At 39.3% G+C, this 24,101-nt stretch overlaps 1 protein-coding gene across 2 annotated transcripts in view; it reads left to right on the forward strand.

Annotated features, from left to right (window-relative positions):
* The window catches only part of BEND5 (BEN domain containing 5), an 851,759-nt gene that overhangs the window by 431,461 nt on the left and 396,197 nt on the right, over nt 1-24,101 (forward strand). For both annotated transcript variants that reach the window (XM_048944758.1, XM_048944759.1), the window contains exon 6: nt 16,184-16,223. In XM_048944758.1, the coding sequence (XP_048800715.1) occupies nt 16,184-16,223 (40 nt within the window). The remainder of the gene's footprint in view (nt 1-16,183; nt 16,224-24,101) is intronic.

A 24,101-nucleotide genomic window follows, 5' to 3' on the forward strand; every position in this document is an offset into this window, starting at 1 on the left:
AAAGTTCAGCCTGAGCTCACTTAGCCAGTATCCCTTGCTTTGCAACCTCACTGGACAGCAGTAATACCAAAGCCTTTGAGGCCTGAAGGAGAGAATTGTAACATAATGAACTTTTAAATTTCAATAACCCTTAACAAAAACTGTTAAAAAGCTCCCACAGTGTGAAATCAGAACTGTAGAATATCAATTGATGTGAATTGCAAGGAAGTAAAGGAAAAAAGTTCACCAAAGCCTTCCACTCTTTCCTATCCAAGGCCAAATTAACAGTTCTAGGTTGTGTTGTTTTTTGGGTATTTTTTTTTTTTTTTTTTTGTGCTGATAAATGCTACAGAACTTGCCTTAAGCTGCTCTTAAGTAAGCTCAACCAACACATAGACCCCAAATTCTTTTTTTTTTTTTTTTGAGAAATATGGTAACAACTCAAGTGAAGATGTTTCCCTTGAAAATCCCTGTCTCCTAGTCAACTGAAAGGCCAGGTGCAGTGAGTTTGCTAATTCATTCCAGGTTTCAGGGCACTGCTCCTTCACAGGTGATCAGCAGCTGTTGGAAATCCTTCATCTAGGTAAGAGCTTTTGTACCAGCAATCCCAATAGCAGGAAATCAAAATTTTCTTGATGTTTTTTCTATTTGACAGCTTAACCTATAGGTAAACTTCCATGGGAGAGATGCAAGTCTAAGCTGACCTTAATATCGAAGGGAAGTTTCTTGTGGACCCTTTGTACTTCCTGGCACGTTTCCCAGGAAGGGAACGAAAAGCCTCCACTTGTTCCTTGGTCTCTCATCTGCGTCCTATTTTCAGGTCTAATCCTGTGGTTTTTATCTCAGCCAATCATACCTTGCCTCCTCTTTGTGGCTGTTCTTGGCCAGCCCCCGAAAGATCTTTGAGGAAGTTTGGAGTTTTGTGCAGTTTCTTGTCATCTGAGGTTTCTGCAGAAGGGCAGCACAAGCAATGTCACAGGGCAAGAACAGCAGCCCCTTTTGTGTTGGTAAGTGAAGGCTTCTATGCACATGAGTTTTTCCCCAAAACATACCATGCAGTAAAGTCAGCCTGTGCTACTGATGCTGAGGTTTCCAGTTGTGAAAGCAAAGAACTTCTTGTGATGAGCCTTACCGGGATGATCTGTGATGTATTTCTTTTGTGACCAAAAGAGGGAGCCCTCACAGGATTATATATGCTGTTTACTTCTGTGATCTGCTCTTTAAAGAGCTGTCTGAGTTTCGGACAGCATGCAGTTAGACAAAGCTTATGGCCTTTTTCATTAAGAAGAAAAGAATTTTGTGGCACAAGTAATGTGAGATGTCAGGCTGGTGCTCTTTGGATTCTCAGTGACTTCAGGTCACAAAGAAAGAAAATACATTTTTCATTTCTGGAGTTATACATCTAGCTGATGTTATTAAGTATGTGACGTGGCTTACATTAAATATCATATTTTAGCATTCTGACATTGGAAATAATGATTTTTACAGTTTGGACAATACTGTTTGGTCACTGGATTTACTGGAAAAGACATACCATTTTCTCTGTTCTAATAGGGGTCCCTTCTGCCTTCTGTTCATGTGAGCTGCAGGTATCAAAGGTGAGGACTGATTCACCTCTTGTCTTTCAGAATAAATCATTCTGGGCTGGATAAGGTTTGTAGTGTGAGTAGGAACCTCCCAGTTTGTCTGGTGATGTAAAGGGTAAATTATCACATTTTTTTTCTTTTTTGTGATTTCTTGTATGGCAACCTTTAGCAAGGGACATTAGGAATGCAATGTATTGCTGATTTTTATCAGTGGACTAGGTTTAAAGGGCTGCAAAAGCAGAAGCTCTTTTATTACTGTTTATCTTTAGGGGAAAGCTTTATTGTTGGGTCTGCAACAGAAAACTGCATCAAATAATAGGTCTACCAGAGAGGCTCAGTAAGCGTTGATTCATAGCTCACCCTTACCTCTTTCTGAGCCTGAAATGGCTAAAGGGAACTCTGACCACACAAATTATAAGTATTTTAGGTGATCTCTGCCATCTTTTCTAAGCCTCTACTACTCCCTAGACTAGTTCCCTCTCGAAGAATTTTTCAATCTGATGGCTTCTGTGGCTCCATGGCTCAAATACCCATTTGGTATTTGTTTGGCACAGTGGCTCTCTTTTCTATCGGGATGCTTTTTGTTGTGGATGTGACAATCTAGCATTTCTTATCTCCCTATTTGGCCTACAGATAAGAAGAAACTTACAGAATAGATAACTTATATACATATATATTTAAAGTACTTTTATCCAATCACTTGACATATTCTGTTGAATATTTTCAAGTGTAAATTCAGAGGCTTCATCTTGACTTTCCTTAGTGAGACTCAAATGCTTAGGAGCAGTCTCTCAAAGATACATTGATGCTCCTGAGACAGTGGATGCCTAATACACTGGTAGGTCAGCTGTTCTAGAAAATGTCGCTTTACATGCACTGCTCTTGGCAAGGCTGGAGCTTTATACGGCAGAGTTGTTGCATCAGAGTAAAATACAGTTTAGAAATGCATACCAATGATTTGCTGTTAATAGGTATTGTGTGAAGATAGCTTTGTGATTCTTGTAGTATAATGAAGATAGTTTTGTGATTCTTGTAGTATAATAGCAGTAAGATTCAGAATAAGTGCCAGGAGTTGATTGGCTGAGATGGAGAGGATCACATGTAGGTGATAACTTTTTCTTCTTCTCCATTATGTTCCTATTGTCTTTTTGAACACCATTACTATTCTCTGTCCTTTAAAGAAACATGCAGGAGACTTAGGGCAGCAGCTAAGTCGACTGCAATCAAAATACATGGTAAAGCAGAAAAAATCAACCCATAAATAACGTTATGCGTTTTACTTAAAAGAAGAACATTCAGAGTTAAGATTGAAATGCCCAGAACGGGTGTTTCTGACATTCTGTGGATGTTCTGCATAGGTAGCGTGCCTCCAAACATTGGATGCTCCTATATGCCATATGTGCTGCAATTCCCAAGCAATACAGCAGATGTTTTAGGTGATCAATTCAGAACTCAGTGCCTTTGTTTAGTTCTCCCCATTCCCAACTTTATATGATGTGAATGTGCCTGTCGTCATAAAGAGAGGAATCACTCCATTTATAAAAATCTGCACATAATTCATAGTGTACACAGTAGCAACACTAGAGCACTCCCCAGACTAGGAAATTTCATGCTCCTGAGACCCTCAAATGCCTAATTAGAAAAAGCCATGGTTGGTAACAATTAACTTTGTGCAGCTTGAATCAAAGTTAACCATTTTGGGTTAGTTGGTCAGTTTTTTATTTATTTTTCATTTTTTTTAAGTTCATTGTGCAAGGTGCATGAAAGCTGATAGTTCTGATTTCCTTGCTGATCAGAGGGGTGGGGGAGCAAGGTTAATTGTTTATTTGTTTTTCCCAAAAGTTTCATCTTATTTCTATGTAATCTCCTCCAAAGCCACCTTCCTAATGGCATCTGCAGTTCTTAATGCTTTCTTCTTTGATATTTTGTATGAAATGTTTTGCCAGCTCTGAATATGGAAAGTGCTTTTTCTGCCCTAAGACATTTTAAACCTTTTTTTTTTTTAATCCCAAGAAGCCTTTTAGCAGTAATCCTAAATGACTTCACTTAGTTTTCTGATCACCTGGGCTGGAAATCTGTTCGAAGTCCATTAAAAACGTCTTTGGAAAGGTATTAATTCTATTGTATCATCTGACTTGTTTCATCTGTTTTCCTTGGGGATTTTAAAAAGACTTGAGCTCACATGTTTTCTTCAGTTGTGACAGCACAGATATGTATCTGATGCCATGACTAAGGCAGTAAAGAGACTTCTCTTCTGGAGTGGTCTGTGAGAAATAAATCTGCCAACACCTGTCCTCTTGTGGGTCTGGGACAGGCAAGGGTGAAGTGTGTTGTGCTCCTGTGCTGGTCTGTGGCTCCTCTGAAAGCTGAACCTAGGCTGCAGAGGAGCTCTACTGCCAAAGAAAAAATGTTCTCTGTCTTTGGTGCCCAAAAGAAAGATTTAACCTCTCTGTGAGGAGTGAATTTAACACTTGGTTTTGCCGCTACGTTTGTGGATGGATGTGGGTGGATGTTTGGTGTTTTGTTTGTTTTAAAGGAAGTCCTGAAATATAGCTGTCTGACACAACAGAGTTCAGGGTAAGAGCGAGGATAAATTTTCGTCATGCGTTCACCTATGAAACTTTGTTCACCTTTCCTATAACTGTGAAATTGGCTTGAAATGATGGACTGGTTCTTCCTTGTGAATTACTATTGACATAGCAGAGCTCTTTCAATAACTGAAAAACATTATTCTTGTTGGGAAAGTCAAATGTTTTTCCAAACACAGTATGTAAATGTTGCTTTTAACGTCTAGAGAGTTAATTTTGAAGACTGGTGTTCAGTGAACATTTGGAAGCCTATTGGTTCTCCTCTAATAAATGAAGAATGTAAATGGCTATGTAAATGGTAAATGATAGAAGCGGTTTAAATGCAGAACTATATTTTTCTGAAAAGTACAAGTTTCAAAGTGACTCTCAAACCATATGTAAACATTGACATTTCAAGTTTTTTGAGATAAATATATTTTCTGTGTAAACCTAAGAACTGCTTTGCAGTAGATTCATAATGTATTATTTTACTCCTTTCATTGTTAGATGTTTGCAACGTGTCTGTGAATAAATCTTGGCTTTTGTCTTCTGGAGACGTGACTCTGAGGAGCACAGTCTGCCCTCAGTGACTGTCTCAGGAAGTGGAATTGAAGAAATTCAGCTTTTGGACTGAGTCACAGAGCAACTACACACTGAGACAAACCCATCAGTTTTATATAAAATTCATTGAGTTAATATTTGGTTCCCTTTTCTCTGCCACAGATGGCCTTAAGCTTTGGGTGCTTCACAGAACAGGCTTAGATTGGTCAGACTTCTGACAAGCTCTTGCTCTGTGTTTTTAGTCACCATTAGATGTATATCAGATAGCAGGCCCCCAATGAATTGCTTACAGCACAACAGTAAAAGAGCAATAATTTGAAACAGTTAGCAACTAGGCTAATGAAAAGAGGATTTCAGTCCTCTTATCTGTGTTAGCTGGACAGGACAAATGTTGTTCCTTATTTCATTAGTCAGAATAACCTGACATAGACCAAAGAGAGAAATGAAACAGTAATATCTGGGTGGCCTCATTTTCTTCCACGGATCCATCTGAGGCTGCTCTCAGGCAAGTTAACTCAGCTCAGTGATTCTGATGAACCAGGTTTTTTTTATCTTCTCCTTGGGTACAACATAATGCATAGAATGTGTATAGCTCTTCTTGACAGTTGTGAATAAAAATGCCTCTGGAGTGGTTTTCATGGGTTAAAGAATCCAGGAGGTGAATTTGGGCTAACGTGCCAAATATCAAAAATGGGATCAAAATGTTCAGATCTGGATCTAAGGTTACGTGGCATCCTAGTTCCAGTAGTCTCCATTGTATTCATTTTTGCTAACGTTTCTAAAATCATCATCCACAGATTAAATGTGAATTTTGCTGAAAAGTGCACAAAGGCAGACTAATCGTAGAAGTGACGGTAAGGAGTCTGATCACTCCTGTTAATTTTGGGGAATTTTGCTGTAGGATGCAGCCTTAGTGGACCTTGATCCTGATTCTGTGCTTCAGGACTTTTCAGATACAGAAATTTGATGATGGTTTTGGAACATGCTGTAGAAAGCTACAAAGAAATTGCTTTAGAAAGGAATAAGGAAGTGTTGAGTCTGCTTGGAAAGTAAGGTTGTTCTTTTTATCTGTGGGTATAGCCCGCAGCCATTGCCACCATTTGACTTCTGGACAGCGTTTACAGTGGCTGTAATTTAAAACTCAGTATTTAGAAGAGTGATGTTGGACTGCCCTATGTGGTTTTTTAAGTGAATATGAGAAGTAGTGGTCCAGTCTGGGGGGAAGGGGGGAGTTGTATATGTTTGAATAACAGAAAAACGCACAGCCAGGGACTGTGGAAGAAAACAGACTCAACCTGAAATGAGATGAAAAGCTTGAAATTAGATGAGACTGCAGTAGTTGGACATATAAATTTATATTTGTCCAAACATACTAGATTCTAATTTAACTTTTCACTATTATTTTGATCATGTTGTCTTGACTTGTATACAATAAACAAATAAATTTGAACAGTATGAAGAGAAAATACTGCTAGAGAAAGCAATCCTCCTAAATACCACATGGAAGCACGGTTCTTTCTCCTCTTAGTCTTACCTGTCCTTATTGCAGATATATCTTTGGCTACAAAACTACCTTGACAGCTGGAACAGGACTTGGAGGAATGGAGTTAGCTGCCTCCATGCTGCAAATGAAAAAATGCTATTTTTGTCTAGCTGTTGTGCAAATCTTTGGAATCTGATATTTCCAGTCTACTGATTTACATTCCCATAATATTAGCAGCTTGAAAATGCAAATGATACTGGTCGATAGCATTTCATCTGTGTGGAGGAAATGAAAAAAGGAGAATGAAAGAGGAAAAGTGAACGTGATGTGAGTAGAGGGCAGGTGAAGTTAGAACTGAAGATTAGAAACTGAAATCCTCCAGTCTGGTGCATTGGAAATCAGTTTCATCAACTCCCTCATGCAGATTTCTCAAAATGAAGCTTCTCTAACCATGCACCCATGGCAGTCGTGCTGCTGTGATTTTGTCAATATACTGTCTTTTCTGTCAGTATACTGTCTTATATCATTTCCTTACGTATAGGTACATAATATGTATACAGCTTAACAAACATTTACTCCTCCTGCAAAAGTGAATAGGCACACCATGGTATATACACAACTGCATGGGCATGCATGAATGTTTATACATGTCTGTGATTGCATGTACCTACACGTATTTGTGTGTATGTATATGGTTTTAGTCATTTTAACTGCAAAAGTAACTTCCAAAATGTAAGAAGCTCTGTCCTTTCCTTTTGAACGCTTGGAGCTGCAGCTGTGAGATAACTGTTGGCTTTGAAACAGAATGCTGATGGTTCAAACTGAAATCACTAAACAAAGATTTTGGAGGTGATATAGACTGTAGATCTCATGCACACCATTTGCCAGTTATAAAGTTCTCCCAGTATTTGTTCTGCTTTGTGTCATACACAAAGCTCAGCTTTTGGAGGCTTACTGACAAAAGTTTGCTTTGCTTGTAGAGCTCAACTGCACACTGCTGAGGTGGATTTTTATTTGTTTTTGTCTTTTTATTTTTTTTTAATGTTTTTTTGATGCTTGATTGAGAGTTTCTTCTAAAGAGGCCTTCTTCTAAATAAAATGGCATGCATTACCATTGTGTGCGAGTCATTCAGTTGCCTTTAAATATTGGCATCTTTGAGAGAAAAGAGAATAGATCTTGAGTGTTTGCAGAATACCTTCCATCACTGAAACCAGGACCTGGAAATTCCTGCATTGTTCTCACACTGCTCACCTGCATCTCAGGAACACTCTGACGCTGTGATAGAAAATAATGCCCAAGATAAAACACGACTGGATAGTTCACATGAAATCAGATGTAAAGTCAGGGAGCTCTTGGAGAGGGAAGAGAGATAGGGCTCTGGGGAGTCAGAGGGAATGGCAGCGAGAGAAGCTGTGTGTTCTCATGTTTATTTTCACTGTGTTGCTGGATCATAGGGACATCTTAACGCATAATTCATAGGTTTTATGCATGAAAATGCAGTAATTTTTGGAAAATTTATATTCAGAAGGAATTCAACTTTTGTGCTGCATCTTTTATGCATCTCCTTTTTTTTTTTTTTTTTTTTTTTTTACCTTCTATTCATATTGCTGTCCTTATGGTACGAAGCCACACGAGTCCTGTTTCTTAAAGGTTGATCAAATAAGTGTTTCCTTTGACTTTGCCCAGGTGTATTAGGGAGGGGATGCTGCCAGTGCTGTAATGCAGAACTTCACTGTGTGGTTACATGCTGCCCTGAGCAGAATGCCAACACAGAGCACAAATCAGCCTGGTTGCAAACACGTGCTGCTCCCCAAACAGGGAAATATTTAACTTCTTCCAAAGGAATAATCTTTCAATGAAAATTTATTGTATTTCAGGAAGCTTCCCGTTGACTTTCTCAGATTTCTAGTTCTACATTTGTTTGTTTTCCCCTCTATTTTGCTGAAAACCATGGTTCTACGAACAATATTTTATTTTCACTCAAGTCAGACTTCTTGCCCCCAGAGTGAGCCAGCTATTCTGGAACAATGGTGATTTGTTGAACTAAGTACTAGTTGGCAAGGACAGAGTGGGGCAAACGGTACAAAGCTGGTAGTTTGATTGTTCAGGTTGGATGAGGATACTGGAGCTTACATCCCAACCTTGATAAATATTTAGTTAATTATACAAAGGAAAGGAGGGGTTGGGAGAATTGATCTGGTGATCAACGTATGCATGGCTGAAGTTCAAGGTCAGGAACCGGATGGAGGAGAGCAGGGACAGGTACCTTTGGTTTGTGCTTCCCTTAGCATGTGTCCGCAAGATCCTGCAATGGCACTGTTAGTTCTAAAATTGCATGTGTTGGAGGTTAATCTGTCTCGTCTGTTATCTAAAACAACCCATAAACAATGGCTCCTTAGTCAATAACCCATTACTGCTATAGGTAGATATGCTTTGTTTCTAATTAAACCTTCATTGAACACTGTTGTTTACCCTCTCCCCAGATCCTAAATGGTGCAGTCTCAGAGTTCATAATTGCTTTTCCTGATCTATCCCTTTTTCTCTCCAAATGCTGCTCTTTTCATCTGTAAGACTTAACAAGGAATTCACAACTAAAGAGTGGCTGCATGATGCCTAAGAAGCAACCTGCATCATGTGTGGATTTTGTTTTTTGATAGCACTCTGTGTGGTCTGTATATTATTTCCTGCCCTGTTCACTCCTTTTTTTTTTTTTTTTTTTTCCCCAAAATAAATAAAATTTAAGAAGAAGAGTTTATTAGCTCCTGCTACTTACTATGTACTTTAAGACATAATCCGCTGCTTGTGGCATTACAGTAATCTCTATAGGCATTAAGTAATTGATGTCACAAACACAGGATTATAACCTCGGCTCTGCAATTTACATAATAATACACCAAACTATGAAAAACCTGCTTGGTGGTTTGTTACCAAAACAAGCCCATTAAAATGCTGAGTTAAACTGTGGAAGGAGTAGATCCTAAACCCTAAGTAAGTATGTAGGCTCCATTTAATAGGTATGTGCAGCCACCTCGTTGTTTGTGGAACTGCAAAGAAGTTCAAATCAAACTTGGATGTGGGGTCAGACTCCCAGGATGTCAGAGAAATGGGCCTTATCCTCTTTCTTTGCTTCCTGCAGGCACAAAGCTGTTAAGGAAGAGCAGAGCAAAGCACAGACAAGATACTGGCTATATCATCCCCTCTTCTCCAGTCTTCACTGGGGCACAAATACCAATGTGTGTGTGTATATACTCTATACAAGATGTGGGGTGACTACAGCCCTGTTTATCTGCAGGTCTTTGAGACCTGCGTTAACTGGGAAGATGGAATCCTATAAAGTTAGGAGCTCTGAGATGTTTGCTTTTTGAGTTAAGTAAAGTGATTGGTTTTGGCTGCTATTTTTTGATGTGGCTGAGAGACTGCACTATGAATTGTCAAAGGTGTCCTTTTATGTACTTATCTGAGAGGTTGCACACATAATTATATATCACTGTATACATCAGTAATGATATAGTTGCTACAATTCTTTATATTGCTTCACCAAAGTGTATGAGGATGCTGGTTTGTTTTTTTTTGTTTGTTTTTTTGTTTGTTTTTTTAATACAGATGTAGAAATATAGAATAAAATTAAGAGATGTTCAGTCATCCTTCATAACTCTCACTGGCAAAGATAAGGATCAGTTCATTCCAAAGCAGCTCATTCCTTGTCTCCTTCCTTCCAGAGATAAGAGTGTCTTAATGACTTTTTGTTGCATTTGCAAATGTTTATAGGGATCTGATGAACTTTTTTGGTTCCTAGTGGTTCAGTTAGTCTCTGGATATTATCCATGAGCACTGTGTATGTAAATGAGGCAACTTATAGATAAAGCACCAGTAGATGTCATTGAAGAATGTATGGGGAAGAGATTGTGTGGCCAATAAAAGTGATGGTGCCCATAGAAAATTGCTACCTCTGTGTGGCTCAGCTCCCATGGCTGTTGCTTTGGGCAGCGATCCACTGCTTTCAGTGGATCTGCTCACCAAGCCTCTGGGGCTGTAACTTACTGCTACCACTAGAGGAACTAGAGAGTGTTTTCATACGCCCAAATAGATCACACATGGTTTTTCAGTATTTCCTGTCTCCATTGCATTGATGTTCTTTCTAAATAGCTTCTGAGCACAGCAGGGCAGTTAGAACTAGGGAGGAGCCTATTAATAAATAATACATTATGTATGAGTGTTGTATTCCAGAGATAAATAGTCCGAGCAGGGAGAGGAATATGTTTTAGCTACTTGTTCAGCAGTGTTTCTGAGAAACGTATCCTTGACACGAAGGTTTTGCGAGAGAAGTGTGCGAGTGTCAGATATTAAGTAGAATAATATGTGAAATGTAAGGAGGAGCAAAGTAGCTTAATGGATCACTGCTGTCTTTTATCATTTTTGGCTTGGTTTTGATTCTAAACCAGAATCAAATTATCAAATATTGCAAAGATCAAATGTCTGTAGAGGTCACTGTTAAAATGATTTTAAATGCTCATTATAGCTCTTAGCATGAGCAACAACATATCCCAAACCACTTTATAAATGTTCCCCCACACCTATATTATCAATAATTGATTCCACAGAGTAGGCTACAGCAGATGCAATTTACTTAAACCCCAGTCAAGTGTCAACAAGCTGACTGGTTCGTTTTATCAGAGTCAGGGAACGTTAGCAGCTAATAATAAAGGAAGTACAGAATGTGAGATCTTGTTTCACTCTAATCACAAAAGCTTGTGATTTCAGGATAGAAAAAAAAGATTATTGCTTGACATCATAATGTAACTTCAAATAATAATAATAAAAAGCTTTAAAGCATCAGATTATCCGTTTTAACAGGATTTGAATTAGTATCTTATTGGGGTCATTACTTAAATTGAGATTCTCTCTTCAGCAATGTCATGCATTCTGAAGGGAAGGAGGGTGTCAGTAGAGAAATTCTCATTTGAGAAACTAGACAGACGTGAAATGCTTGCATAATCATATTTACTTTCTTCTAACATTACTTTAAGCCTTCATTACCCATCTCGTGGCAATGCAAATGGATGGGGTACAGCCTAAACCTTTCCTTCATGGCTTACAATTTCTTTTGTCATCACTGCCTGTTTATAGAAGAAGAAAACTGACTTAGAATTTAAATTTTAGAAATTAATTTAGAAAAGACAAAAATACCAACAACTTGTTGTAAATCAAAAAGTCATCATGCATTTGATTTTAATTTTAAACTCATTGAATTGCATTATAGATTAAAGGTGGTACAAAGAGAACACCTGTTCAAACCACATTAAATTGGGATGAAAGAGATCAAGAGAAGAGACCAGTCTGGATAAAAGACGTTTAGAAAGACAAAGTCTTGCTGGTCACAGAGTCTCAATTCCAGCTTTGTGTGGGTAGACTGTGGGAGGAGACACTGGTGAGATAGCAGCCTGCCCTTGGGTTCAGATCTGCAGGGAACACTGCCTGCAGAGCAAAGTGGCACAGACCTAACAAGAGCTTTCTGAGGATGAAGTTGATTTCAGATCTGGACTTATGAGATTTGTCGTGGCCCATATTAAACTGTGCTTTTAGATAGACAGATAGATAATCAATTAGGGAGCCCCTCTCAGAGCACTGCCATCTCCTGGGATGAGAGTGCATGGGATGAACAAGGGAGCTTTCAGCAGAGGAGCTGCTTTTGTGAAATGCTTCCTATCTTTGCTAGGTGTTGGGTGCTTGGAGGTGATGTTCCAGGGCTGAAGGCAGGGGCAAGGATATCTTTTGGATCCTGGTTAGAGGAGGAGTGTAGGAGGATGAAGATGACTTTATAATTGCTTTTTTTTATCACTCTTTCTAACTATATTGACTTTATACTTGACACAGCTTTGGCTGGCAAGTGAGGCCCAGATACATTCAGAATTAGATATGACACGGTTCATTCTTACATGAGAAGAAAATCATCGGTTGCTACAGAAACAGCTCATATCAGTCTCATGGGGCATCTTTGCATCTGGCTTTTTTTCCTTCTCTTTTGCTAATCTGTAGATAAGAGTCAAAGCAACTGCAGCACATCCCACATCTATGTAAAAGGTTGGAGGAGCACTGCAGAGAGCAGTGTGTGAAAGAGCATCTCATAGATAAGCTAAACTTAAATAAATGATTTAATTTCCCTCCCCACGCACACATTTTTTTTTCTAGTTTTGCAACTCTCACTAAGCTAATTGAGGTGAAAATTAAATGACACCAATCGGCAAGTGTTTTAAAGACCACGAGCATCAAGGAAGGGAAAGGAGATACTCAAAATGGGAGCTGCGAGGAGAAATTTAGGGAGCAATATATGGAGTGAGTAAGAATCTGTCGAGAAAATTGCATATGGCAATAGAATAATATTCCAGATTTGCTGTTAGGCAAGTTATTTCATGTGATAAATTACAGAATTAGTTAAAAATAAGTGCATATTATGGGTGAACAGGGACCGTTCTGCTCATTTTAGACCAGATCACCAGCTAGGATTTTAAACTTTTTTTTCTAAATGTAATTAATTCTCGATGCTTAATAGATTAATATTTATTGAGTGAATCAATGCTTAATGTATTAAAAATTTGCCTTCCTTGTATTTTAATATGATTTATTACTCATCAGTGCTTATTGCATTAATTAAAGACTGTTAATTTTATGGAAGTGAACACGATCTGCTGCAGGTTTGCTGCAGAGCCCTGTGCTGTAGGGACTGTGCCTCTGGATAGTACCAATGATGGAAAAACGCACATAGTGGGAAGCCAGTATGAATCACCAATGGCCTCTTCGTGCCTTTGGGCTTTCAAATAACCAGCAAAATGAAAATGAGAATGTTGCCCCTTACGGGTAGCACAGGATTATAGCACTAGAGATACGGTGATGATAAAGGGAATATTTCTGTTTTCCACTTAGCATTACGGTTGATGCTGTGGAAATCATTTTAATGTGCGTGTGTGTTTGTTTGTTTCCTTTGTGGAGTGCCTTTTTCCCAGCGTAGGTGAAACACAGCATTAGTGATATGGAGCACTATCACCTCTTCTCAGACTAGAAATAATAATCATTATATCTCATAGTGCTCCGGTAGTAATTCTTGGGACATGAGGTTGCCTGAAGATTGGGATAGCCCCAAGTATCTCTGCAGGGGCAGGTGTCTGAGAAGTGGAAAATTACTAAAGGCAAAGCAAAAAGGAGCCAGACATCTTGAGATGAGTCTTTCAAGAAATCTGTCAAAACAGGGAAAGGGTGATCATGCTAGAAGGGGGTAACAGCTGCAAGTGGCAGCTTTCATCACTGAAGGGAGAAGAGGATATATCAAGCCCCACAGCCATGATATTTCTGATGCAATTATTTTATTAACTGTGGACACTTTGTGTAATGCCTTTCTCTTTAAATCCCAATTCTGTTGCTTTTATAGCTACTCATAAGTGTGCCAGTAGAAATGAAAAAAAAAAAAATCCATATAGTTACTAGTCTGCTTGCATCCAGCTGAGCCCTGGAAACCGCAGGAGTTAGCCCCTGAGATCTGAGAGCAGGCTTGAATTTCCGGAAAGTGATTGGATCCATAATTAGTGCATTTTTGCATGTTTAAATGCATGATTTTGAGATGTGTTTTGCTGTTTCCTTCTCTCCAGGGCTTGGGTGAGCATGTGCAAGCTTCCCTGGCTGTGCTAAATGAGAGAAACTTCTTCAAGGTCTGCTGAAGGTCAGAGTAGAGGAATTTTTATTTCCTGGGTGCACAGGTCAGGCAGTCAGCACAGAGCTGCAGCTCAGAGTGCATGCATGGAGTCAGGGCCAAGAGCCTGGTGGCATTTCAAAGTCCTCGCAGCATTTAGGTGTTAGATGCGAAATATCAGTGCTGCTCCATTTGAAGTCAGAGAAATAACTTGTGCTTAAAGTTCAACACGTACACAAAGATTTCCTGGACCTGTAGTTAATTTTTTTTATTTTTTTTTTTCAAGGCCAGTTTGAAGGCAGCAACCTATCAGGAAGAAAAGTTTCACTTTGTTTCATGTGTTGTTTAGCCTATTCTGTATGCTTTTATCTTCTTGCAGTATTGGGTTAAGCAATTTAGGTTTTTATTTAGTGCTTATTTTAAACCTATCTAACATCTTTAGGTCAGGATTGGAAGCCAGTTGGGCTATACAGGCATGTCTCTCTTCAAACACTCTATGGTCTGCAACCTTATTTAATGTAGACTATTTATATTCCACTTTTTTTTTTTTCTTTTTTTTTTTCCTCCCAGTGGAGAAGCTTTTACTTTTCTGCTCTAGCTGTTCATTAGATATACAACGTTTGGAGTTCCAGTTGTGATGAGAAATGTAAGCAAAGCTTTTGGCCCAGTGGGTGCTAAGTCCTAGCACTTCATAGCTTTATACGTGTGACTCAGGATTAAGGCACAGAGTCTATATAAAATTCAACTCATTAGGAGACATTTCTTCTTACGGCTCCCACTGGGGAGGCAGGTCCTTCATTTGTACTATTGCTTACTTTGCATTACTGCTCTCTGGGAGAAGTCTGGAGCGAGCAGAACTCAGTAGAGCTGGGATAACATTTCTGAATGGCTCTTGTGGAGGAGACACAAGGCAATGGGGCACGTTCTTCTGCTCCATTTTACCATTACATTGGCATGCTTGTCTTAGTTTGGCCTTAATGTTTTATAAGAAATCAAATATCAAGCATACTGCTAAAATCATACTCAGAATGCCTTGTCAGAGTTAAGCAAACAAGGAATAATTATGGAAGCAGACAGGAGTTAGGTTTCTCTCAAAGGTGATTTCCACTGTACAAGAGGTACTGAAGGCCAGCAGTGATTCAGAAAATGTGTTTTTCTCAGCCTGACACTTCACTTAGCTTCCCAGAAGGCCAAATTCAGTTTTGGGTTTGCAACTCAAGTATATCCAGTACGTGCACAGCTGTGTTCACGTACTTCAGCCAGTGAAGCTCTACTTGCAGAGAAACAATGAGTTTGGAAAGGAGTTTCATCAGTTGTAATTTCCAGGGATGAACATTCACTGTAGGGAGTACCAAGTCAGTGTTTCTTCCTCAAGGACTTTAAGCTGTCACCCAGAGAATACAGTGAATGTAATGATGAGAATTAGATTAGAGAAAGATCAATAGGACTGACAATAAATGAAAGTAACACAGACATTATTGAGCAGATTAGGAGAGAGAAATTAAACTGGACAGTGTAATCTGAAATGCCAGCTATACACACTAATGATGGGCAAAGTTAGGGAGAAGACAGAAAGTTAGAAAGCTGGGAAGGAGAGGCAGTAACAGGCTGTTTGTGAGATGAGGGGTAGCCATTCCAGTGATGGTCTAGTGGTGGATGCTTGCAGGCCTTCCAGAAACAACTATTTGGTTTAAACTTGATATTTGCCATCATAAATCCCTGGATTTTGTGATCCGTAGAAATATTCAGTGCTGGTCAATTCTGGCAGGCTTTGGGGTGAGGGATAACTGGTGGCAATGCGATCCGCAGGCTAGCTGTGCTCAGCATAAAAAGAAACTTTCCTTTTATCAGTCTTGAATTTGTCTAGATCCCCTTACAAGTCTTTGAAAGGTTTACCCCAAGGCAATGTAATTGTGCTTGATCACATCCAGGCTATGAGTCAGTGATTGATATGAATAAAGAACTTATGGTTTCTTGTCTTGGTTCCTTGTCTCCTTCCCTATGGAATCAGAAACTGCTTTCATAAGTATATCCGTCCATCTGTGCTTCTAGCTATCCATTTCAAGTATATGCTTCGAAGAAGAAATAGTAACACTTCGTAAGTGCAAATAAAAACACATTAAAAAGACTGAGCTTGTTGTTGGTTTTTTTTGTTGTTGTTGTTTCTCATAAAGTACATGAGGATCCCATCCAAAAGAGTTACTGTGAACCATGTAACTTGTAATTAATTCTGCTATAAATGTCAGAACATTTACTTCACAGGTCTAAGCTCACCCACTAAAATTAGTCTCCTTTTAACAATTCCTTTTATAATTTGTTTTTCAGCAAAGACGGCAGCTTGACCTTCTGACAATAACCAGCCCTGGTAAGTGAGCTCTGCTGCATGGCTCTCTTCTCTTTTCTTAAAGAGATGGTTGTCTAAATGTATTTTTTTTTTTCCCCCAGTCTCTGACATGCAAAATGAAAAACACTGTTCCCCAGAAAATCTTTCACGTAATAACAAGTGACAGCTATATTGTGCTTGGCAAAGCCCCGGGCAGTTATCCGTTCACAGAACTGCCTCTTCAGACCTTTACTCTATGAATTTGAGTGTTGATATTTCTTTAAGCCTCCTGGGGTTACAGTTAGCGCTATGTCTGCAGGGCAGATGCCCTCAAATTCACAATGTATGTTTGACTATCACAGAAATGCGAGTTTGGCTTCTCTCAGTGGCAAATATGAGCAGTTTGGGGAGCAATGGGACAGTGGCCCTGTGTGCAAGTGGTGGGAGACAGGAGGTCCAGGTTTGGGTCTGGTGAATCCTGATGTGGTACAGAAAATATTGAGGTGAAATTTGAAAGGTGCTAAATGATCTTCTCCGTAACAGCCTTTCTTGTTTACCTATTGAGAGGATTAAAAAATATATATACTGCGGATGTGGTTGGCTCTTTGGCATAGTGAGCTGAAAGATCTCAGTGCCATGATTAAAATGGTGGCTGTTTGGGTAGTTCTCTTTGATCTCCACTGTTAAGGCTGGGTGGCTATTAGTTTATTGCTGGTTTTTTGTCTCTTTCGTTCTGTTGGCTTCTATAGTAGTTCACTGCCCACCAGCTCCAGGCATAACGCTGTGCTTGAATGGTGCTACCTTTTGGTTATTTTTTTTTCAGTTTTCCAGCTGTATATGCACATTAAGCTTTCCATTTGGCTTTAACTGGGACTAATGAGTTCTGGCTTTAGCTGGGAATAACGTGTTAGGAAATGAACAGGTGTTTTGGGAAGTGAACAAAATGTGACTCATTTGCTTGGATAACTATTTTGCATCAATAATTGCTCTGACACTCTAAATGTAGATATCATCTGTGACATGGTTTCTCCTTCACTAACCTTGTTAAAATAATAAGAATTAAAATAAGGAGGAGGAACACTTTGTTGGGACAGATGTTTGAGGCTATTGGCAATTGCATCACATTTTTGCATGTTCACTTTTCATGCAGTTTGCAATTATGTTAATGTATGCTCAGGGCACTTGCTGATAAAAGCAACAATACAGTGTGATACAGCCATTGTCACTATTCTGACTGTAACTTCAAGGACAAGCATGGCACATTTTTTTTTCATTTTTCATATCTTCAACATTCTCTGCTTCTAGAGGAGAAAGAAAAGGAAAAAAAGACCTCTAAGTGTCTTAATCGTAACAGGCATTCAGATCTTGGATAAGGGCACCGAAGACCACCTACTTCTTTAATTTAATTTAATTTTGATTAAATAAGACCAAAGGAAGGTTGAGGAACAGAATAACCTTATATGAGACGTGTCTGTAAAAGGAATTTTTGATACCTTTCTTGTAATGTTAAATACCGACATCACTGGTACAATGAAAGGTTGACTTCACTGATTTTGTGCATTGGTGTGATTGCAGTAAGTAGCTATTGCTTCAGATCTTTGGGTTTAATACAGCAACTTATTATATCAACAAAGCAATTAATTGGGTTGGTCAAAATAGCTGTATTTGAAAACAGCTTCCAGTGGTTGTGCAGGTAGACATACTGCACTGAAACAGGGAGGAGCCTCTTGCCTAGCTCCAGGTGACTTCTGAACACTGAATCACGTATGCGTGGCACTGGTGGAATAGCTCATTTGTGTGTTTAGTTGAACAGGTGTGCATCATAAATCTGTAAGCTGAACTCAGGGCATTCTGGAGGAGGGAAGAAATGCAGAGAGTAAGAGAAGTCTCATATACAAAGGTGCACAGCTGATCTGTTCCAGTCTAAGAAAGCAGCTCTGGAAAGCTCTACAATGTGCCCCAAACTGGTGGAAGTCTTTGCTTTGCCGTGGGTTTCCAGAAAAAGCCAGGCACAAATGATGCATAAGCTGGGAGTGAGCCAGGCTCCCTCATGCTTGAACATATCCCTTTGAAGTAACTGACACCCATGTAAAATGTGGAAGGGAGTTCACGGCTCTGCCGTACTGCTGAGTAGCTGGAGGAATGTTGAGTTAAATTTATCAGTGCTCTCGCCACACTCCTTTCTTCTTGCCCCTTGACATGTGAGTTACAATTAGACTGCAGTGTGCTGTACGGTTCGGGGTGCCAGGTTCAGAGCTGATGTGCTCAGTGGGGTGGGGGAAAGATTTTAAACATTCATTAGTAGCTGGCAGGGACGTGCTGGCAGGGAGTGGGACATAATGAGGTTTAAGTTTTGGTAATTTAAATTTTCTTTAAACTTAGCTTTTCTGCCTCTGAATTTGATCCAAAACATTTTCTCTACACTTTGTCTTCTAGACTTTAGGTTTCAGGACCAAATTTTCAGGTGGCTTAATCTGATCTGCCTTTAATTTCTGTGCGATCATGTTCTCTAATGCTTCAAACGTGCACATGCAACTGTGTCACGTTTCGTGGTAACCACTCAATAGTTGCAAATAAGATATCCCTGTTTCTATAGCTTTTCCCTGGAGACAAAGATTTTTGCATCTCCTCTGTTTACAATAATAATATAGCTTTCCAGTTTCTCTTCTCGGTAAGTTCATCTCCCACAGAAATATTTTTAATTATTGATACCATAAATGGAAGTGTGTTGGAAACTATTGGCTTTGAAAATAGCTAACATGTGATATTATCCAAGAACCATCAGGAAAATTCTTTTGAAATTCTCTTTGATTCAGCCGTCCTCAGGGCTTTATCCTTTTCTACCAGTCTCTCTACTGCCAATTTAAAACAACATTCTCTTGAAATCAGTGCAATGTCAGGAGAAATTCATCAGCACCGTAGGTGCATGTTTCCCAGATGTATATAAACCTACTACATTTGGCAGCAGTAAATTGATTGCATTTAAAAAACCTGCAGTAGTTGAATATTCTATAGTGCCCAGCTTGGCTACAGCATGGAATATAAAGTATTTTAAGTCTCTTTCAGCTCTGTTTTAGGAGAAATAAAGTAAGAGCTGACTCCATAATTCCTTCCTCTCGATTTGTTCAGATTCTCCTCTGACCACATTAGGAATTTACACACACTGACAGAGTGAAATATCTCTGATCTCTGTGGACTGACACTGAGATTTGATTGGGAATGCTAATGACTGCATGTGTGCTGTCCCCTAATATTCAAGCTCTTGCACTTTTAAATAAGGAAGAAAGCTTGATTTAAAAAGTATTTATCAGACTTATCTGTGGGGTGAAATATTCTCTCCCTCCCCCCCCCTTTTAATATCTTCAGTGCAGCATGCTCTAAAAATGTCTCCATTTCATTAATTTGTGATATGCTGCTACAGGAATTCTTTTAAGGTGGCTTTAGTTTCTGCCATACATATTTTACTGCTTTAAATTATAGATATAGGACTGTTGCCTAGTTAATTTTCTCTGGTTAGGAAAATATATTTCTGCTCTCCTGGTATTGCATAAAATGATATGTGGGATTTGCTCTATTTTTTAGCTGATTAAGTTTTGCATTTCTACATATTACTGCTTATGAGACCTCAAGTAAAACTAAGCAAAGGAAGGAGAAGTTTTATAGTATATTTGAAAGTTTCATTTAGCTATAAATTCCACCACTAAGCCCCCCTACAAGACTTTTCCATTACCTTCCTGGACGGTCTGGCTATCTTCTTCTTTTTAATTGAAGCATGAAAATAATATGAGCCCAGAGTCATGAAGCTGGAAGATGGGTATTAGTAAAAAACGATACAGAATAATAAAATGTGACAGTTGTTTGCTGCTAAAACTTGGCTACTATTTTTGATGGTCCTTATTAATTAATACAACATTGATTTTGTACTAAGGAGGTGTCAAGTGTCTGGGTTTTTAAACAGTCTGACATGATTATTGCTCATGTTTGTTAGTGAAAATTCATATGCTTTTTTTTTTTTTTTAAAGATGGTGGAATAAAGAAATTATGTATCTGTTTGCTAATAAGAGTCTTTCATTGCTAGATGATGAACAGGAGGGAAATCATTTCTTGTATCACTGTGGTATGGTGGTGGTATTAATTCCCCCGTGTGCCCATGGTATTCTGAAGTAGCTTGGAGGAACCGGACCTCACTGCTCTGCAAGGCAATCGACCCCAATTGTTTGAACCCATGGTACAGGAATTTCTTTGCCATGAAAAATAAAACATGCATGCTGAAGTCTCAGAGTGAAATTAGTGTTGTCAGTTTTAGCCGAACCCAAGGAACACTGGAAGAAATTTGTTCCACACTTGGTGATCCTTTAGCAAGATGATGCACTAACAGAGAGCACAGAGAATGCACAGCGCCATTTTAGTGCCATTAGGTTGGTTTTGGCCATCCTGAGCCTGATTAAGAAATTTGACTGTATCCGATTCCTCATCTTCGCAGCATCAGAACAGCTGTAAAAATCTTCATTTGCTGTGATAAGGAGGGTTAGTATTGTTGCTTATAATTACTTATTTGTGCAGATCGGTATCCTCCTAATTCTTATTTATACCTCTCCGTTGGGTTGAAAAGAACAATTGCAGAGATTCCAGGTATCCACTGACTGGTGTTACTGTTCCTCCTGTCTTTCCCCTGCGCAGACAGTCCTCTCTCACAGCATGTCCCAGGAGGGTAAGTTTGCCCTCACCTGTCTGCCTGTTTTTCCTGATTTATGCCCATCTGTCTCCCAAAACATCATATATATCCATCTCAAATATCACACTTCTGAGTTCTATTGAAATGACTTTCTTTTTCCTTTTTGCTCCAATAACCAGAATTTTTCCATTTAGTTACCCGATATTTACTTTCAGTAAGACTGTTTCATCCCCACCTTTGCATTTTATTTTTTTTTTTTAAATGACCTTTTTTGGATTCATGTAGAATAAGTGATATTTACAAAATCAAAATAAGGCTGCAGAAAGGATGTACTAAAGGCTAATCCATTACTTTTGAAGAAAAATATCAAGTTTTTCCACAATACCTTATTACTATTCTGGGTCACCATGATGTTTCCATGCACCTTGGCATGTCCCTTTAATTGGATCCTTACATAGGGAGGTCCGGCATGGCTGCATTGAAAGCTGACATTTCTAACTAACTGACCTTTTCAGGCCCAGTGATACTCCTATAATGATTATCCTCTAGCATTGTTTGGACACAATACCACATACTTCACAGCACATAAAGAATATGTTCTTTGAGAACTATTCAAAATGCCCAATCTCAAGTTAGCAAAATGAGAAAATTGGGTGCAAACATTCATCAGAGTGTTATTGTGCAGGTATCGATTTGAATGCCCTTTCATTTCTCCAGGAAAAAGTGTTGTATTATAGAGCTCTAAATTAACTTCTCTTCGTTTTTTCTTTTTTTTTTTCCCCAGTAAGTATAAAAAGGTCAAATTCATTCATAAGGCTGAATAGTTTTGCAGGATATAAGCAATAAGATAGCAATCAACCTTCAAATAACCTTTAAAGAGACAGTATCTTTTCTTATGACCAGTAATTGACCTGCTCATTAAGTTCCTGTGTACTCTTTGGGGCTCACCTAGCCAAAAAGTGTGCGAGACCTGTGACAAAAAGATGAGATGTCAGCCAGAACAAAACAGGAATAAATCCTCACGTTGAAATATAAGTATTTTATAGCTGGGGGGGGGGGGGGAAGGGGGAAGGGAGTGGGAGGGTTGGAGTTGATGAAAGGCTTGAAGTTGCAGTGTAAACTCCTTAAGTTGACTGCCATAAAGATGAGCGAAAAAGGCCTTGAAGTGTGAATTTGTTATTAGTGAGGGTGATGATGATGGTGTTCATACAAGCTGGAAAGCTGAGTGTATCTTCTTCTGCCCTTCTGGGTGCAAAGATGGATGTGTTTGGAGATGGCTGCAGGTCCCCCCCAGCATGCAGAAGGTGTGTTCTCAAGGTGAAGCCCAATGTGGCAGGTATCACTGTGTGGTTCCACGTTTAGAAGGAGCTAGATTGCCAGGCAGTGGCTTGCTTTAACTGCAAGTGCCGTTTGATTGTGTGCGTTTGTATGGGGGTTAGTGCTCTTTGCCTACTCAGAAGTAAAACCCGAATCTAGCTTGTCCTGCTGTGACCTTCACAGCTCTGTGGGCAGGGGCTGCCTCAGCTATGGAGCTGCAGTTGTCTCTTCCAGATACCAATCGGCAGATTAGTGTTCTGTCCATGTCTGTATTTCTTTTCTGCATGTAAATCCATGTTATGTTTTCAGTATTATTTTTATGAATTGCACATACACTGAGGACTATCTGTGCATAATTGATTACAAGGAGTTGTCTTGGTTTTTATCTTTGATCAGACTTTTCAGAAGCAGCGAGTATCCCAGGTGACGAGGCTTTTCATTCTGTAAATGTTTGCACATAATGCTTTCTGTTGTACTTCACAATGTGCAGAATGAGCTCACTTAGAGGGAAAATGAGCAATTTTGTGCACAGGTGTGTTGTGCTGTTTCTCTTTTTGGGCAAGCTTGAGGAAAACTTAAAATAATTTCCTTCTCTCTCAAAAAAAAAAAAAAAAGACAAAAAAAAATATCCAACAACCTTTCTTAGTATTAGATGGTTGTAGAGAGCATGGAAAGCTTTTTTTTTTTTTTTTTCCTTTCTTTCTAATGAAATTATAATTAGCAAGGGCATCTGTATGGAAACAGTTCCTTCATTCAGGATTTTTTTTTGTCTGTCTGTTTAATTATCTGCTGAGTGACCTGAACAAGACTCAGTGCAAGATCAGTATATTCTCCCTACCTGGAGGCAGCAGGGGTTACACTGACATCACAAAATGGAGGGCAGTGCAGCAGCGTCTGAGCTGGGTGCTATCCCTGCCAGAAACATTCCGTGTCTCTTGTTGGATTTTGCTGGCTTGAGTGTGCTGTCATTCCGGTGCTGCTGGTTTGCACCTGGACCCAAACCTTTGCTTGTAACTTTATTTTAAAACCTAGGTGGGCACATGCATCTAGCTGTGCTCCACTTTATTTTAGTAGTCTGTGTATCCCCACCTACAAGGATGTCGTTGTGCTGGATGTGGACCTTGTGGCACCAAGCTACCCCCCAGTATTTGGTACCTGAAACAGACAAAGCAGGGGTGATGGCTGGAAAAAATAGAGAATGTCAAAAATGAAGTATGATTTTAATAGAACTGCTTTTTATTTTTGAGAAGATTCCCTCTGCTGTCCCACTACCCCTTTCCTTCATTTGCTGCTGTAACAGAAAATGGCCAAGCATTGACACTTACACAGTTAAATGGATGAGACTGAGGAAAAGGGAAGCTGGAACTGCACAAGAGAACATTTTCTTAGCTCTTTTTTTTTTTTTTTTTTTTTTTTTTCCTAAGAATTGCCAGTGGGCTCATTTTTTTGGTATGCAGAACACTTTACTATTAAAGCACTCAGCCAAGGTCACTGGGAAACCCACAAGAAAGGATGACCTAGAGCCTTTATTATTATTTTGAGCTTGTAACTTGAAGGCACAAAGGAATTTTTTAGGAGATTTGAATGAGGAAGGTGTTATGGCTTTGCAAATCTGACTGAAAGTGCAGAATAACCCAAAGTGGAGCAGTGACTTGTTCATCACCCAGCACAGCGCAGTGTGGTACGGAGTTATCTGAGATGCTGCTAAAGGAGATAACATGGGTACTGCGAGGCGGTTGTATCACTGCAGTCCTTTAAAAGCAGGTTAGAGGAAGGTGAAATACTCTTCTGTCACTGCAGTCTGCTTCTGACGTAGCAGCTGGCTGGGATGTCAGCACTGGACTGTGCAGGTGCTGTTTGTGCTGGGACAGAGTGCTGGCAGCGGAGCCAGGGATGCAGGCAGAACAGGATGAGGTCTGCAGCAGGGC

Source organism: Lagopus muta, chromosome 5 (genome assembly GCF_023343835.1).
Source record: "Lagopus muta isolate bLagMut1 chromosome 5, bLagMut1 primary, whole genome shotgun sequence".
Classification (NCBI taxonomy): Eukaryota; Metazoa; Chordata; class Aves; order Galliformes; family Phasianidae; genus Lagopus; species Lagopus muta.